Source organism: Heloderma suspectum, chromosome 7 (genome assembly GCF_057233095.1).
Source record: "Heloderma suspectum isolate Gila_16-S chromosome 7, 16-S_ref, whole genome shotgun sequence".
NCBI classification, from domain to species: domain Eukaryota; kingdom Metazoa; phylum Chordata; class Lepidosauria; order Squamata; family Helodermatidae; genus Heloderma; species Heloderma suspectum.
In genome coordinates, this window is record NC_139464.1 from 126352474 (window position 1) to 126370639 (window position 18166).

General features: G+C 47.4%; 1 protein-coding gene across 1 annotated transcript; it reads right to left on the reverse strand.

Moving 5' to 3' along the window:
• Positions 1-12858: 12858 nt before the first annotated feature.
• Positions 12859-14343, reverse strand: LOC146340313 (potassium voltage-gated channel subfamily A member 1). Its single transcript, XM_084811864.1, has one exon. It carries the CDS (start codon positions 14341-14343, stop codon positions 12859-12861), a length of 1485 nt encoding a protein of 494 aa, XP_084667990.1.
• Positions 14344-18166: the final 3823 nt, after the last annotated feature.

The following is an 18166-nucleotide window of genomic DNA, read 5'->3' on the forward strand; positions in this document are numbered from 1 at the left end:
AGCAGTCATGATAAGCCCACATGATAATGGATGAACTGAGTCTGTCATAATTTGAAATTCTCTCACCTAGTTACAAATCCAACATGATAATTTAGAAGAAAATTCTGTTACAATGAGTTTTTGAATTATCTCTGAATTTTTCCATATACACATCACAAAATATACACATCATCATAGGAATGTGGTGTGCATAATATGGTGCTTTTTTCACCCAACTTTTTATGTGCATTGCAAATGGGACTTTTTCATTCCCTTCAGAAAAGAAAAGGAAAGGAGAGGAAATCATATCCTGAGCATGTGAGTAATCATGCAGAATCATGCAGATCAATTTTGGTTTGAATTACAAAATTATTAAAGTTCATTGAAATGAAGTAAGGGCTCATTATGCTTTTGAAAATTACAAGCTGACAAGATATGACTTATGAGCCGACTAGTTTTGAGTTTCAGCAGCATCACTAAACCTACCATGAATTTATTGTGATAACTTTGCGATCACAAACACCTAATAAATTACTGTTCCTGGCAGTCTCAGTGTGTACATAGCACATGCAGAGTTGCCCTATATTCTTCTATGATAGAGAAAATGCTTCATCATGCACAACAGTGCATTCCTCTACATGGAAAGGAAACAATGGTGGAATATAACTTAATGTCATCTATACTGCAGCTGTAAGCTGATGCAATCAATCCTGTTAAGGTATTTCCGTTCTTCTACTCTTCTCCTACATGCCATGCCAGCTGCATTGTGACCTCAGACCAATCATCCCAAGTTTATATTGCTTCACCGTGAGGATAAAATTATAAGACTATTCAATTTTAACATAACGGATCTCCCGCCATCTCTATCCCAAGCTGAACCAATAACGTTGCGGCCAGTCATTTAACCCGCCCACGTCTATGTCTGGATTTGTTCTCCAACCTTCCTGTCCTGCCCTGAAGGGACTAGCTAGGCGCTGCCACACACAAATGCACCTGCCGGCTCACTGGGGTTCGACATCATGGTGGCCCACGGTCCTGATTGGGGGGCCAGCTGAGCCACAGCAGCAGCATCAAGGCCAGCTAAGGGCTAGATCGGCTCAGGGTAGGGATGGCAGAGAATTCTGCCACGGATTCCAGTGAGGCTGGATTCTTCAGAATCCGGCCCCCCGGAATCTGTGGCGGAACGGCCTCCTGCCCCCCCAACCCCCCCCCCCGTGGAATCCCCCTGGGACGGAGCTTACCTGGGGCGGATGCGGTGGATTCGGCGGCGGATTCAGCGGCGGAGACTCCGGCAGCTGGTCTCCCGGCCAGCCGCAGCCGGGCTGCTGCCGCCGCCATTTCCATCCTTTCAGCCGTGATAGGCTACATAAGAATTCATGTAGCCTATCATGGCTGGGCAAAACAAAAACAAAAACCCAGCGTGTGCAAATGGCGGCAGCGGCTATGGCGGCCGCCATTTGCGTTCCCTATTTTTCGCCGATTTATCTTACGTAAATATTTACGTAGGCTAGCATGGCGAAAAATAGGGAACGCAAATGGCAGCCGCCATAGCTACTGCCGCCATTTGCGTATGCTGGGTTGTTGTTGTTTTGCCCAGCCGTGATAGGCTACGTAAAGACTTACGTAGCCTATCACGGCTGCCTGGCTGAACGCAAATGGCGGCCGCTATGGTGGCCGCCATTTGCATCCTCACCAGCCAGTCCGCAGCCGGAAATCCGGCTGCGGACGGCCCTGGCCGGCTGCTCCGTGGAGCTGCTGCGGAGCAGAGCCGACCATCAGGGATTCCAGGGGGGAGGACTGGATCACCTCCCCCCCGTCAAGGATTCCGGGGGGAGGGACGGAGCACCTCCCCCTCCCATGAACAGAATCCACGAAAATTAAGTGACTTTCATACATCCCTAGAACAGGGCCTTATTGGCAGACTGGAGGGAAGACGTCTCTCCCTCTGGTCTGCCGGAGGCCATTGCCAGTGGGGCCTCCCATGTGGCTTCAGCATTGCCATTGCCAACTGTCCCACCCACCCACTCCAGGGTAGCTCACTTCTTGCCATGAATTACGTTTAGTCGCCTGTTAATGGGGTTGGGGAGGAATTTTACCTGCACACAGATTGGCACCTTGGTGCAGGGTTTCCGTCTTTCACACTGCAAGAATATTAACTCAGTGATATTTGCATTTGTTTGGCTTGACAAGTATAACTGTAAGGTTGGTTATAACGTTTTTGGTTCTAAGTCCCAACTTTGTAGGCATGGAAGGCATTGGGCTGGATGGTATGGGGAACGAGATTGGGCACCCTGTTTTCCCCTTCAAGAGGGGTTCCCCCTAAGGTATCATGGGGGGTGGCATTAAGACCCAGCTCAGCATGAAGCTGCAATCTAGGCCACACTCCAGGGAAGCAGAAAGGGGCTCATTTTAACGGTCTGCACCATGGGGTGTGCCTCTGACTCCTGCCCCTCCCCCCCATGAGGCACGCCAGGATGGGATCGGACTGCAGGCAGTTGTGGCCAACTGTTTAACCCGTCCAAGGCCATGTCTGAATTTGTTTCCCTACCTCCCTGTCCTGCCCTAAAGGGACTAGTGATGTGCTGCCACACACAATGCCAAGGACTGAAAATGAGCATGTGGGGACAAAACTGAGAGCCTAACGGGGGCATGGGGACAAACAGACTATCTCTGATCCCTCCACTCCCAAGATGGCTGCACAGCCCTCCCCACAATTAGGAGACCCGGACTGCGCCGGGGCCTTGATGGCATGGAGCACCGCAACGGCATTTAGCTGGATGTGGCTGCGATCGCTCTTCAGACCTTCCTGGTCATGGGAGAGCTGGGGGGGGGGGCTCGTGTGGTGTCCCCGCCGTGCTCTCAATTTTATAATGCCTGCATGGGGCTACAGAGAATGAAAACGGTTCAACAGAACATGCTAGCTGCACTGCCCATCTCAAACGCTTCCTGGGCCCAAAACGGTACCTAAGGCGGGCGAGGAATGATACATCAGGAGTAGCAATAATATTTTGCCACAGTGCTAAATGTGATGTGCTTAAAATGAAAAGAAAAAAGGTTATTATTTTATGTAGTGGAGAGATACACAGTAATGTGACACAAAGAGTAGGATTATGATTAAGGCTTCACAAATATTTTGTTTAGTTTGGTTCTTAAGGGACGTATGCTCCCAACTATGGTTGACAGAACAGCAGATACTATTCCCCATGGCTAATGCATAAAATGTAAATATAGCTAGTATTTAAATGATTACACACATTAACATAACCAACTATAAGATTACCCTCTGAAATTGCAGAGAGGATCAAAAATTATTTGGACAATATCTCGACTGAACGTTCTGTATTGGCAGGTTAAGAATCTTCCAAATGTCAGTTGGTTCCCATACAAATCAACAATTTTTAGAAGGTCCAAATTTAAGTGCCATTTGGCTCAACGTAGCAGCAATGAACCAGTGTTTTGTTTAGACATCAGACCTATCACCAGTCCATTTCCACAACTCCATCAATCATCTACTCCACATACACAAAAGCCCTGTTTGTAAGAATACCATTCTGGTGAAAGAAAGAGGAAGGTAGCCCTTTTCACTTTTATTACATGCCTATTGCCAAAGATTTGGCATCAATGTGCAATTTCAAACCTCCGCAAGTCTTGGCTATGTGCAGCTCTCCTCTGCCCATTCTCTCTTTCCCCTCACAGACTCTTGTTTGGTCCAATCCTCTCCAAGTTCAAATCCTGCTTTCCTCCACCCTTTTCTTGCTAGTCACACACTCCCCAAATCTTTGCAACGGAGCTCCTTGGAATGGACAGGAGAAAAACGGGACTCCAGACAATAAACCAGTCACAGTATTCCTGAGTAAGATCCTTAAAAATTATCTTTAATAGATGCCAAGTATGAACAGATGATCAAAGTGACAGAAGCAAGTAAAATTGCATAGATGAAAACTATGCACTTTGTATATTTTATATATAAACTCATAACATTCACTGTCCTAAAAATTGACAAACCAAACTATTTCAGCTATGGTTAAGTCAAATCAGCAGTAATATGACAATGAGGTTCATACTTGACTCAAAGTGTAAGCAATCTGCAAATTATGGAAACCAATAGACCCATGTCAGCTTCAATGGTTTGTTGCCCTGATAGTGCACATTTCTGCAAAAAAGCATTCCATGCCTTCGTTCAACATTAATCATTAAAATGAGAGGTATGTCAAAGAATCCACATACATCCCTACCCAAAGCTGTTATTTACATAGTTGCAAACCAATGTGCTGGGGAGAGTTGGGGCAAATGTGTTTACATGACTTGGAAAGGGGGGGGAAAACATGTTCTAATATTTTCTTCTTTGTTGAATTTAGTCATAAAAATATCCTTTTTAAAAGCTTTTGTATAAAAGTAAAATATACGTTTGATTCCAATCACATTTTAGATATGCCATTGAAACGACAATTTCATCAAAGATAAATATATCCCCAAATAATTCAATTGTATTCAAGTGACAGTAAAGGCTGGACAGGGAAGACTCTAAAACTAGTAACTCATATATATTATGTCTAGAGGAGGTCGAACAAATGATCAACAAGTTTTTGTTTTTTAAACAAAATTGGAGTAAAAATCTTAAACTGATTACATTTCTTGAAAAAGTCAAGGCATGCTATTTTCTGATCGTACATGTATCTGGCTTTATTGATGCATCATTCAGCATCCAGAAAAAGAAAAGAAAAAGAGGAAAAAAATAAAATAAGTTCAGATTTGTCAATTAAAATAAAGATCATGATAAATTCTAGTTAATACCTAGAACCATTTCAGGAAATAACAAAATACATGCCACATATGCCTGCCTTTTAAAATCAACTTGTCCTGAAATTAAAATGTAATTTAAAAAAGACCAGCAATGCTATATACAATAGAACTGTCAGTTCTAACTAACCATGGGACAAAATGGTCTCTAAAAAAGGAAGACAAATTGGGTTTTACTTTTCTGTAATGGGTTCTAACAATACCACAGAAATTACTCATAGGAAGTACTGGGTTTTCTAAAAGACAACTCATGCAATTTTTTAGTAAAAAGCACCTTGAAACCATACTTTTCAGCTTTGTAGGGGAAATTTCTCAATCAATAATTCAAGCTGTATGAAATAAAAATTGCATTTGTGAAGGTTCCAGAATTGTATTGTCTAACATCTGAATGGTGGTTTGGCAAGATGTACCCTAGGTCACCTCTATTTTATTTTTTAACATTGTAAATTACGCCTTATGTTTAACCTGTGCTAGAGTTACAACAAATAAAATAAAATAACCTAATGAGCGGATAATGGCTGTACCTAGACAATACGTGAGAGGTGAAGGAATGCTGATGCTGCTTCACTTCTCTCTCCGTGTGCTGAGTAATGGCTCCACTGTAAGGAAATCAGTCTTGTAATTACTTACATGTGTGCTGAGACATGTAGTTGTACAAAAGGCTAAATACACCAGGCAGGGAATATACACACACACACACACACACACACACACACACACATACACATACACACATACATCCTGCAGCCATTCACCTGTTACGTGTCAGGTGAAAGTGTGGGGTGCAGGCATGCTCTCAACCCCTGCCCACATTGTTCAGCCCACACTTACAGAGGCTCTGTGATCACAAACCCTGCCTTATCAGGGTTTCCAGTCACGGAACATGTGTAAGCATGTTCACCTGAACGCCCTTACAGAGTCCTATACAGACATTAGCACTCCTTGCGCAAAAGTCTAACTGGAAACTAGGCATGCAGGGACACTGGGGGCAGGACTTGTGTATGCATCCATGTCCGCTATACATGTTTGCCCTACTCACGATTAGACGCACGCCGACATAGGGCTGCAGACACACACACACCCCTTAACTTGAGCTGTGCACAAATGGCCTCTCAAAATTCTCCACCCTAGTTGTGGGAAGAGAAATTGGGGGGATAACTTCATCAAATTTCTCTAGCGGCAGGAGAAGCTCTCCAGCAGTTTCTCACAGGTAGGGTTCACCATTGGCAAGGGCTGCAGCACAGCTTCTTTCTTTTCCTAAGGGTTTTAGGTTTGTTTTTTGCACTGCCACTGCAAGTGACAACAGACTCAACTGTGTTGGCAGCCTGGCCCCCGTTTTGCATCTTCCACACTGCCCCATGCCTAGCATCATTTCAGGCCATTGGGGGTGGGGAGAGGCAATGCAGCCACCAAAAAAAAGAACATCGCAAAGAGAATTTAGAGAAACTCCTACGAAGTGGCCTTTTATTTCTAGGGGGGGTAAGAAAAGAAAATCGCAGGACTTTTCTGAGAAAATGCCTTCTGAGAAATTTTGTCTCAGCTCTAGTTGCCATTCTTCAGGGTTCAGCACCTTCCCTGGGGTCTTCCAAATGTTAAATTTCTGAGGGGTGATTGTAGATACATCTTGTCTGTAATGCAGATGCAGGTAACACCACTCCTTCCCTGAAAGTCCTGTAGTGGGTGTGAGGGAGGCAGCACTGTTGCATCCAGCTGCAGGGAAGAGCTGGAGCTAATGATGTGCCAAAATCTGAGCTCCAGTGTCCTGAAAGTTTCTTACCCTAAGAAAGAGGCTTCCATTTTTTCTGCCTCATTCTCAGGGCATTGTATAATTTATTTTGAATTTCTTTTGGTGGTGTTTTTGACCTTACCTAATCACTGTGAGGTGGCTGAGGGTACTGTCTGCATTTTCCTTTCTATTACACATCTCTCCATTGCAGTCTCCCAGGCTTCCTGCACTTCCTGATCTGAAAAAGACCTGGGGGGGGGGGAAATTAACTCATGATGTCTTCCCCTGGGCTTTAATTGAAGCGTGGGAAGCTGAGGAGGCTACAGACTGCCAGAGAGATGACTGTGCAATGAAAGACAGGACATTCACACACACTCCTCAGCCATCTTGTAAGTAAGGTAAGCACAAGAACCCTGAACCCAACCCATGAGAATTTCTCCAAAATTTCTTCTTCTATGAATTCCTTTTCAAAAGCAATTTCATTTCTGTCAAACCAAACAAGAATGGTCAAATAACATGTGGGAGAAATTTTCGGCACAGCACTAATCTTAAAGTTCTTAGAAGCCAGCATTATATTTTTAGTGAAAATTTAGTATAGTTAGTGAAAGGACTCTAATGAACTCTGTACATCCTTCAGCTGCCAACATCAAATATTTAATAGCCTGGGCAACAGCAGATGACATGATACAACATTTCTTGGACTATACCTCAGCAGACCAGAGACAGAGGAGTCACATGGTTGAATGCTCCCTCATGTATTTAAAAAACTCCCTGTACATCAAAAACTAGGCCCTAGTTCTTACTAAGGTGGTAAACCTGTGTCTCGGCCATACCACTTTAGAGTACAGGTGGGGACTCACATGTGCCTCAGTGTTACACCATGAAAAAAATCCCTGATCATGGAAAACTAGCATGTCAAGGAGAAAGTTAGATTAGACCCCTCCTCTCTGACATGCTGATCTTCCACGTGCAGGGAACGTTTGTATCATTTAGTCATATATGCCCTCACCTGTATTCTGAAGTGGTACAATCTAGACACAGTTTTATCCCCCTCAGTATGAACTAGGCGTAGATACCAGAGGGAAGGATTCCAGACTGGCCTTCTCCCTGATAAAGTACGCGTAATTTTTTAAGGGGATGGAGTTCAAACTATCCAACCCCCACCATTATCACCTTCACTTTGAAGTGGTATAGTCCAGGAACGGTTTTGCCACTTCATCTGTCAGAAGCGCTCTGGCGGTTTCTCCCAGTAGATTCCAATAGCCAACTCAAGACACAGACGAAAGGATTTCTTTTCAAAGCTTTAATCCTTTTACAACTTAATGACTCTTTCAGATGCTAATCACCAGCGACTAAGCAAGGAACATCAGAGTAGCCTAAGTTTCAAGTAGCCAGTAGATCCCCGTTTGAAAGAGAGTCACTTGAAGACCCAGAACTTATGGGCTAGGGAGAGATCCTCCCTCCTTCCCTTGGGTCCATGGGAGGTGGCCGTTGCTTGCACGCCAAACGGGCGCTACGCCTCCTTTCCACGCCCTCCATCGCTCGTCGCTCCCTGCGTCTGCATCGAGCATCTAAGAAGCCCCCCTCCTGCATTCCCTCACTACCCGGGTCGCTCTCCATCTCTGGAATGCCGGCAGGAGGAATCTCTGCCAGGTGCTGAGCCTGGGAGGGATGAGCTGGCCCCTCTCCCACGGATAGCTGTTCCTCCTCAGAATCCGAACTGCTCTGAGGCTCTCTGGGCTCAGTTTCCACCCTGACATCATCTGCTGTTCGTGCAGACCAGGCCAGGCCAAGCAATTACCAAAATACATGGGACTGTTAGTGGAAATTAGCCCTATTCAGGTGTTCCTTTATCGGGTATAATCAATGCATGAGGGCATGGGGCGCTTCAGCCTGGCCCCTCTCCATCACCACAGCTACTGCCCTCTGCTTGTGGAGGCCGACTGCCTGAACAGGAGAGCCCCCTCTTTCCATGTGAGCCAGAAGGCAGATTTTCCAGCGTTCCTGCTCACAGGGAGCACCTCACGTCAGCACCTCAGAGGAAGCTCACTCCTCAGCCACCATCCTCCACAAGTGGAGAGCGTGGATGCAACAGTGGAGGGGGAGCGGCTGGAGCACCCCTCTCCTTGCACATTGATTATACCTGGTAAAACAATGCCTGAATAGGGCTGCTATCTATTTAGTATCCAATACAAATGAGATTCCACTGAAACCAATAATGCCTGTCCCCAATTCTCTTATTTTATCTATCACCGTTAAAAAAGGAAGGAATGTCAGTGGAGATAACCCCAAATCACAATAGCTCATGTGATCATAAAAAAATATTGATCTCATGGGAGCTAAAGAGATATCAATAGAATCCCACAAAATTGTTTTGTTTTTGTTTTTTAAGCATAGTGATATAGTGTGGTCTTATTTAGCTTTACCTCCCATCCTTCTATAGGAATCACACATCATCAGCCCTACTCCTATACATGTTATTTAACACTGTTTTTCAGAGACTCCACTAACTGTCATCTCCTTGGGAAACAGATAAGACTACATGTACTCCAACACATTAAAAAAAAAAAAAAGAATAGTGCAATATATTGCCAGAAAATAAGACTGCAAATTCTCTCTCTTATATTGCCCAGGTGATGTTGATTTCTTCAGTGTCAGCAAAGGGCTATCCCAAGACATGTTGATACCTCACACAGAAAATCCGAATGGCACCCTTCTTCCACTAATTAACTCGGGGCATCCTGGGCAAGCCACGCTGAAAGTGCTGCACAAGAGCAATACCACGCCCTGCACATTTCTGGCTCACTTCTATTAGGTTTAGGTAAGAGAACTTCCCAGTAGAGTATATTTCAAGTGTCAGACCCATCCCCAATTTTACTGTCCTTAATGGCACACAAAATTCGCTGTCTGAAGTGGCCACTACATTTCCTCATGGACCAAGAATAAGGATACGGAAATGTCAACAAATTCCGGGCCTTGGAAAATTTTGCACTTATTTAAACAAACAACCTACTAAACCTACAACCTGATCGTGACCCTGATTCAGCCTGAATTAGTCCAGAAATGCTCAATGTGTCAGCACAATGTCACCAGCCATGAAATTACGCCAGCACTGGGAAGACCTGGCTCCAGCACTGTGATGGCCAATCTGCCGGCATGAGCGGAAGGCCTCTAATTTTGCTCTACTTTGGCCATGTCTATTTCAGCCCACCCTGCCGGGGCGACTCCCACACCTACTTTTTGAGACCATCCAGTCACCAAAAAGAAATATGGCAGAAAAGGAAAATTAAAAACAAGAGTGTATTGCTAAGAATCAGGTAACAGTTCAGTGCACCTTCAGGCCTACAAAGACATTTCAGCACGTAGAGTGCAAAGCAGCGCGTTTGCTCTTAAGGGGAGGAAGAACTGTGCTGGAAGAAATGCACGCCTATGCTACATGAGGTTACTCCCTGTACTCCATATTAGACTAGCTTCTTTGTCATAAACGATAAGTGAATAAGCAATGATCATATTCCCCAAGCCGCCCCACCCCCACCCCAGCCCTAACGATTTACCCATCCCCGATAAAAGCAAAAGCAGGCAGGGAGTGAGTGAGTGAGCGAGTGGGGAGCCATAAGCTGAACCACTTCATGCAGTACTTTCTCTTAAACATGCAGAATAAGGGTCAGTCCAGCAGATAATTTAAGGTGCGGATAGCCCAACCACTCAGCACATCAACTCGCTAAACTGCCCAACCGAGGCCTCATCCTCTCTCAGGTGGCACCTCCTGATCAATGACCCCACATGACACTGGGCTGATTATTGCTGAGGCAATTAAATGCAACCTGCAAGTCGGGTTAACATAGGGATGCCTTTCCTAAATTTTGGGAATCTGGGGACGTCTAGGCTGGACCACCAAATCTAGCACTCTGCAGGGAGGGGGTGACTAAATGGGGGGAGAGGATTCCTGTCTGAAATGTAGTGCCTTTAAAAAAAATCAATCAGTATTTAAGAGGTCCTTCTGCTCCTGACAAATATTTTCCATCATTTTGAATCACAAAGCCACAAAATTGCATCTTTCTGTACACCTGACATATCAGACTTGTGCAAAACTGCAGAATTAATGTTCTTGTTTTCTGGAGTCTCTGCAATGGAGAAAAAGATGTTTGAAAGCAAATGGCCATATGCTAAGGATGGGTGGAGAATCCTCAGCTCTGACTTTTTAAATTAAAAATGTTAAAAGATTAGTGCCTCTATCCGTTAAAATTGTCTTCTGTGGCCCATAGCTTCAGGACTTGCACTTTGCAGAAAATGCCTTCTGTCAGAAAATTCTGAAACCTCCAGAAAAACACAACAGGAGGAAAATTACAGTGGGTGAGAGAATTTCAGGGAGATGAGGTTTAAAATCCAAGCCATCTGGGCAGGACAGAACAGGGTGGAAGAGATCCAAAGGGCAGCTGTCTGACCTGGCTCCCTGCAGAGCTGCTGCAAAGGATGGTCCCTTGCTTCCTCCTCCTGTGTTTCAGGACAGGCAGCCAAAGAGCCATGGGGGGGCATCCCTTCTTGCCCCCAAACCCTGCAGGAAAGCCCAGGCCCTCTAAGCAAGCTAGTGAAACGCGGAGTCTTGAGTGATTTCAGCTTATCTGGCAAAGGCTGGGCTGCAATGTTGCGGAGGTGAACGCACAGGAGGAAGCCGGGGCACACGAGTGCTGGAGGTCCTTGCCTGCTTCTCCTGCCTCTCTGCTTCATACACTGTCTTTCTGCCTTGCTCTTTCGGCCGTGCCTGCGCTCGGCACAGGAGGGTCCTGATATTGCCCAGCTGACTCAGCCAGGCCTACGCAGGATTAGCTCTTTTCACAGAGGCACTTTCAGCAGTTCGGTGGCTGTAAGGATAAAGGCACTAGGCAACTATCTAAAATCAATTGGATGAGTATCTTTAGCAAGTCCTAGGGGAGTACAAAACTCTCTAAGGTTCAAAGTATGATTGCAAAAGAACTAGGCTGCAATTTGGATGCATACAATAGCTAAGTTTCATTTTACATTCTAAGAATGCACCAAAAGGCATGCTTCTGCACCTTTTCTCTGCTCTAGGAAATACAGAATAGTTAGGCATTGTTATATATAAACTGGATTTCTTAATTTTCCTTATAACTTTCCCTCTAAGGGTTGCGATATGTGACTTTCCAACAAGGCCTGGACAGAAGCCAATTCCTTTCCCTGAGCAATGCAGGAAAACCATCAAGTCCCTCTGGTGAGCACTTCCTGTCCCTCAGTCCCAACAAACATTTTTTTTTGTATTTATTACTGAAATCATGCATTAATTGAGCTACACCTTAGTCAAGTAGGCCATAATGCTGAATATTTGAACATGCTTTGATCTCCAAAAGTTATTGTTCCCGTTTAACTAACATACGCACTTAAATACAGTACTTTAAGTTACTAATCAGATACTTAATAAATAAAAAGGAGTGCACTTTTGGTGAATGCAAATCAAAACAAAAAAGGGCCTATTTTAAATTAGATCAGTTCAAACAAAAGCTTATCCCCTATTGTCTGAGGTAATGTTCCAGGCATGCAGTTATAAAATAGATAGTATCAAAGTCAAACATGCTATATTAAATTCTATTGTGCTATCTTGCAACAAAGGAGCTAAAAAGGTTTGCATCCAGTTCCGGAGAAGGGGAAAAAGTACAGTGAAACCATCTGCATTTAAGAAACCTTAGCAGCATTGCAGATGTTCTGTCTCTTCCCCCACCTCCATAGAATCATTCTTTAAATGTGTACACAGCAAAAAAACAAAAAGACCTGGCATATTTTTTATAAGGTGCTGTGTGGATCTGTAGATCAGAACTACAAAACCTTTCACAAAGGAAGGAAATATATATGTCAGTCAATCTAGAGAATGGCAAACATTTACTGCACATTACTGCTGAATATTGTTTGGATGCATTTTCTTGGATGCATTGTGCAGTGTGTTTGTTTTTTTGTAGAAACTTTTCCTGGAATCCATGCATATTTTAAATATTTGTAAGAGTCCTCTTGAGATGATTTTTTAAAAATTAAACAACTGAAAGTAATGGGGAAAATGTCTAGGGCTAGAAGCATACAACTCTTATTAATAACTAGGCTAGCCTTATAGACTTATAATTAACCATTCATACCAATTGAAAAATACCCTTTAAAAAACAACAACCAAAAATGTGAATATCTTTCATGGATCCTGAAAGCTTCTTGAATCGCTGAGCAAAAATTCGCAATGCAACAACGCATTTACGAGGTAAAGCATTCAAAGACTATTCATAAAGCATCTACAAAGGGTGACTGCCAGTCACTTAAAGTCTTCAAGCTGCCAGTGTTTTCTTTTCTAGATGTTTTTAAACATCAGTCAGCAGCTTGCTTTTATTAACACAGTTTTGGTTGGCTATGGTGTAGTTGCCAGTTCTGAGGTTAGCCTCTCTAAAATTGTCTATGCTATTATTCATATCGTCTTCGATTTCCATGTACTCAGATTTGCTGATTGTGGAGGAGCTACGGCGACTCAGGTCACTGTCAGATGCTAAATTAGGAGAGCTAACTTTAAGTAACTGAGCCTGTTCTTCCCCTTCTGTTTCTCGGTGGTAGAAGTAGTTGAAGTTGGACACAATGACAGGTACTGGCAGGGCAATTGTCAGCACACCAGCAATGGCACACAAGGAGCCCACGATTTTGCCTCCAATTGTCACAGGGTACATGTCACCATATCCCACAGTGGTCATGGATACCACTGCCCACCAGAAAGCATCAGGGATGCTGTCGAAACAAGTGTCAGGTTCTTCAGCTTCAGCAAAATACACCGCGCTGGAGAACAAAATCACCCCAATGAAGAGGAAAAAGATTAGTAAGCCTAACTCCCTCATGCTTGCTTTGAGGGTCTGTCCCAGAATCTGAAGGCCCTTAGAATGTCTGGAGAGTTTGAAGATTCTAAAGACTCTTACCAGTCTGATGACTCTCAGGATGGCCAAAGAGGTGGCCTGCTCCCCCTTTTGAGGCCCCTCCTGCTCGGCCATCTCCGTACCCAGAGTGATGAAGTACGGGATGATGGCCACTATGTCAATGAAGTTCATGATGTTCTTGAAGAACTCAGGCTTGCTGGGGCAGGCGAAGAAGCGCACCACCAACTCAAAAGAAAACCAAATGATGCATAGGGTCTCCATGATAAAGAAGGGGTTGGTAAAGATATTGGATTTGTAAAACGTGGTGGAGTTGTCACTGCGGTTCTGGGGACCTGCATAGTCCCTTTCCTGTTCTTTCAATGCTGGCAAAGTCTCCAGACAAAAGATCACAATGGAGATCAAGATCACCATGACAGAGACTATTGCGATGACTCGGGCTGGCCCAGAGCTCTCGGGGTACTCAAAGAGGAGCCATAACTGCCGCTGATACTCCCTCTCAGGCAGGGGCCTCTCTTCCTCTCTGATGAACCCTTCGTCTTCCCGGAACTTCTCCATGGCCTCCTCTCCCAGCTCATAGAACTTGATCTCCTCAGAGAACATGTCCAAGGGCACATTAACGGGCCTGCGGAGCCGCCCTCCCGACTGGTAGTAATAGAGGATGGCATCGAAGCTGGGCCGGTTCCGATCAAAGAAGTATTCATTCCTCAGTGGATCAAAGTACTGCATGCGTTTCTTTGGGTTACCCAACAACGTGTTGGGAAACTGGGCAAGAGTTTTCAGCTGGGTCTCAAATCTAAGGCCAGCAATGTTGATCACAACCCTCTCACAGCATTCGTGGTCATCATGAGCAGCAGGCCGGTAGCTGTCCTGAGGGTGGCCGGGCAAAGCAGACGTTTCATCGACGACGTCCCCAGCCATCACAGTCATGGTGGGAAAAGGGTGGGAGGCACAGGAAGGCTGGAAGGCTTGATGGGGCGTCGAAGGAGAAGCGTTCCAAAATAAGCCCCCAGAGGCGAAGGAGAGTGAAGAACAGAGAACCTCTGCGGAGACAGCCACTGGGTTTAGATGCAGAGTTACGGCATGCGTGCGGAGGAGAGATGAGGTCCTGCGATGGCCAGCTTTGGGAGCAGGAGAGCAAAGGACTGAGAACGGATACCAAGGCTGGGAAGCTCAAGGCTCAAGGCGTGGGGTGGGGTGGAGGGTGCCCAGGCTGGAGGAAGGAAGTGATACAGGGTGCTGGTCATTTGGGAGAAAGGGTGCAAGTGAGGAACAAAGTCTCTGGATGTATCAAGGAACAAAGATGGCGAGGGTCTCTAGGCACCCTCCCAGCTCATTGTGCCCGGGATCCCCTCCGCGGCTGCTTCCTCCGCCTTCAATGCAGCTCCTTCGCTTTTCTCGGGTTGTGACCGCGCTCCTCCGGTCCTGCCGCCGCCGCCGCCGCCGCCGCCGCTGCTGTATTGCGGCTGCAGTCACACACTTTCCCCCGATGCGATAAATAAATAAATGTGGTGACTAGGGCGAGATGGCTTGAAACGCAGACTCAGCAACGTCCGCGGACTTCCCACTTGCTCTGGACTGGCCCCTTCCTCTTTATTTATTTATTTTTTAAGGAACAAAGCTCACTTCGGGGGCAACGGGCAGGTACTGTAGAGGGATAAGAAGCATATTCGTAAAAAGGCTTCCCCCCCCCCTCACACACACAGGCACGCGCGCGCGCGCAGCGAACTGTGAAAACCACAATCACGCTTTCTACTCCAGCGACGTTAAATGTAATGCGACTCTTTCCAGAATGCAGCCCGGCTCCTAAGAATCCGTCAATGTGAATGGAAAGACTCGCAAACATACACGCTTAAAAAAACACCAGCGCCTTGCGGCAGTCCCGCGGCTCTGCTCGGCTGCCTCCTCCGCCTTCCCTGAGCGGAAACTTCCGCAGCTTGACGAACAACTTCGCCGCACCGCTCCGGCAGCGCCCGTACTCCTCGTGACGTCCCGGCGCGGCCAATGGTTCCCACGCCGCGAAGACGCGCGCCGGGCTGCGCGCCTCGAACCCTGCGCGGCAAGAGCCTCGGGCGGGGCGCCGGCAGCCGCCGCGCGAGAAGCACAGCCCGGCGAGAAGCGCCGCTTCGAAGCCGGCGGGCCTCGTGCGCAGCGCCGGCGGGGCGCGGAGCGGAGCGGCGCCGGAACGCCGCGGGGGCGCCGCGCGCGCCCCGGCCCAAGCGCCCGCAGCGAGCCCCGGCGGCGCTCCCGCCCCTGCTGCGGCAGCGGCCGACGGCGAGCCCGGCCGGAATGCGGCAGGGCGGCAGCGGCGCAGCCTCGCCCGCCGCCGTCGCCGCCTGCGAGGCGCGGAGCTCTGCCATCCTCTGGCATGCTCGGCCAGGCGGCGGGTCCCCGCGGCCCGGAGCCGCTCCGGCGGAGGGCGGCGGCGGCCGGGAGCGGCGGCGGGGCGCGGGCAGCCGAGGGCGCCCCCTCCCGCGCGCGCTGCGGTGCCGCCGAGGCGCGGGCGGGCGGGCACAGCCGCGCGTGCTCCCGCGCTCCTTCCCGGGCCGCGCCAGCGCCGCAGCCGCCCCTTCCCCCCGCGGCCTGCTCGAGGAGCCCGCATCGCCCGCCGGCTCGAGCCCAGGCCGACGCAGTGCAGGCGGCTCGGGAGGCGTGCTGCGGGACAAAGCGGGTCCGGGCGAGCCTTCCTGCCCCGCTCCCCATCCCCAGACCCGAGGGACCCCCACCGCCGAAGCGCCCACCACCTACGTCTGCCCTTCGCCCGGAAGGGGAACGCGCCGGCTCCTGGCTTCTCTGCCCCTGCGCCACCAACGCTCAGCAGCTTCAATTCTATGCGCGCTTCCTTGGAAGTAAGTCACGTTACACAAAGTGGGACTGGGTAAGATCGGGCAGGCAACCGACACATTTCTTTGTCGTGCCTTCTCCAGAGCTTTCAGAAAGGAGAGCTGGTTTGGGGCTCGCAAAATCTTCCCAGGGGGTTGGGGGTTGGGGGGGGGAGTAAAACAAGGATCCATGAAATCAAAAAGGGAGCCTCAGGATTTCATATGATTTTTAAACCCCCCAAACCACCATCCAGTCACAGAGCAGTCACCATCTGTCTCCACGGGTGGACCAGAAAAATCACGGATCTGCCACACATGGGCACAGCCACAGTGCAATAACACGGATCCAAGGCAGAGATCCACAGGGATCCTCATGATTTTTATGAGAAAGATACCCCAGAACACCATGGTATCACAGAATACATTTGCCTCCACAGATTGAACCAGAAAAATTGCAGATCCACCACTTGTGGGCACAGGCACAGCACAAAAATATGGATAGGGATTTTATATGGGAAGTATATGAAACCACGGTCAAATCATAGATCACACAGATGCCCATGCACTGAACCAAATTACTGATCCTGTACTTGACCATTCCACTACACTACAAAAGCATTGATTCAAGGTACGTATCCTCAGAACTGAACCTAGAAAATCCTGGATCGTGTAATCGTTATTTTAAAAACCCTGGGTTTTTAGGAATGAGCGAGCATGCTAGTGTATTTTGCCTGATCTCCAGCTGTGAGTTGTTGTTGTTGTTCAGTCGTTCAGTCGTGTCCGACTCTTCGTGACCCCATGGACCATAGCACGCCAGGCCTTCCTGTCCTGCGCTCTCTCCCAGAGCGTGCTCAAGTCCATATTCATTGCATCGGTGATGCTATCTAGCCATCTCATCCTCTCCTTTTGCCTTCAGCCTTTCCCAGCATCAGGGTCTTTTCCAGGGAGTTTTCTCTTCGCATTAGGTGGCCAAAATATTTGAGCTTCAGCTTCAGTCTCTGTCCTTCCAATGAGCACTCAGGGTTGATTTCCTTTAGGACTGACTGATTTGACCTCCTTGCAGCCCAGGGGACTCGTAACAGTCTTCTCCTGCTGTGAGTGGGAGCAGCTAAATAATCTCGGAATATTTCGTCCTTTGGTTGTTTATTGTGCTGTGCAAACAAGGAAGTCTGGCTTGTATCTTCGAGAAAAAGCCAGAGAAATAACCCCAAACCAAACCATGGCTTATTTCTCTTGGTTGATTGTGAACAGACAAAACAGACTTCTAGGTTTCATGTCACAACAAACCAGCAAGGGGCCAGAACATCCCTGGGTTGTTTCAGTGCTCTCACTCACAGCAGAGGCAGTCAGGCAGTGTTGTTCACCAGCATGCTGCCACACTCACATCCCAGGATTGTTCTGATATGTTTACCAGGCCTCTTTCTCCAGAATAGGGATGTACAAAAATCTCTTACCTGTTCGCAGATTATGTTTATGGGGGGGGAGGCGTTCCATCCCTCCCCCCGGAATCCTGGACGGGGGGGAGGTGCTCCGTTCCTCCCCCCCGAAATCCTCCGCGGCCGGCTGTGCTCTGCGGCAGCTCCGTGGAGCATTTGGCCAGGCCCAGCCAGGCCAGAGCCGACCGTGGAAGGCTCTGGGGGGGGAACTGCGTATGCAAATGTTTATGTAAGTTTTTATGTAGCCTAAAACGTCTGGGTAAAAAAAAAAAAAAAAGGCATATGCAAATGGCAGCGGCTATGGCCACCGCCATTTGCTTTCCTTATTTTTGACGTCTTAATCTACGTAAATATTTACGTAGACTAAGGCGGCAAAAATAAGGGGAATGCAAATAGCGTAGTGGACGCTATTTGCGTTCCCCTTATTTTCGCCGTCTTAGTCTACGTAATTATTTATGTAGACTTAAGACGGCCCAAAATAAGGAACGCAAATGG

Coding starts and splice junctions, on each gene's coding strand:
- LOC146340313 (XM_084811864.1), bottom strand. CDS start 14,343: ATGACTGTGATGGCTGGGGACGTCGTCGATGAAACGTCTGCTTTGCCC.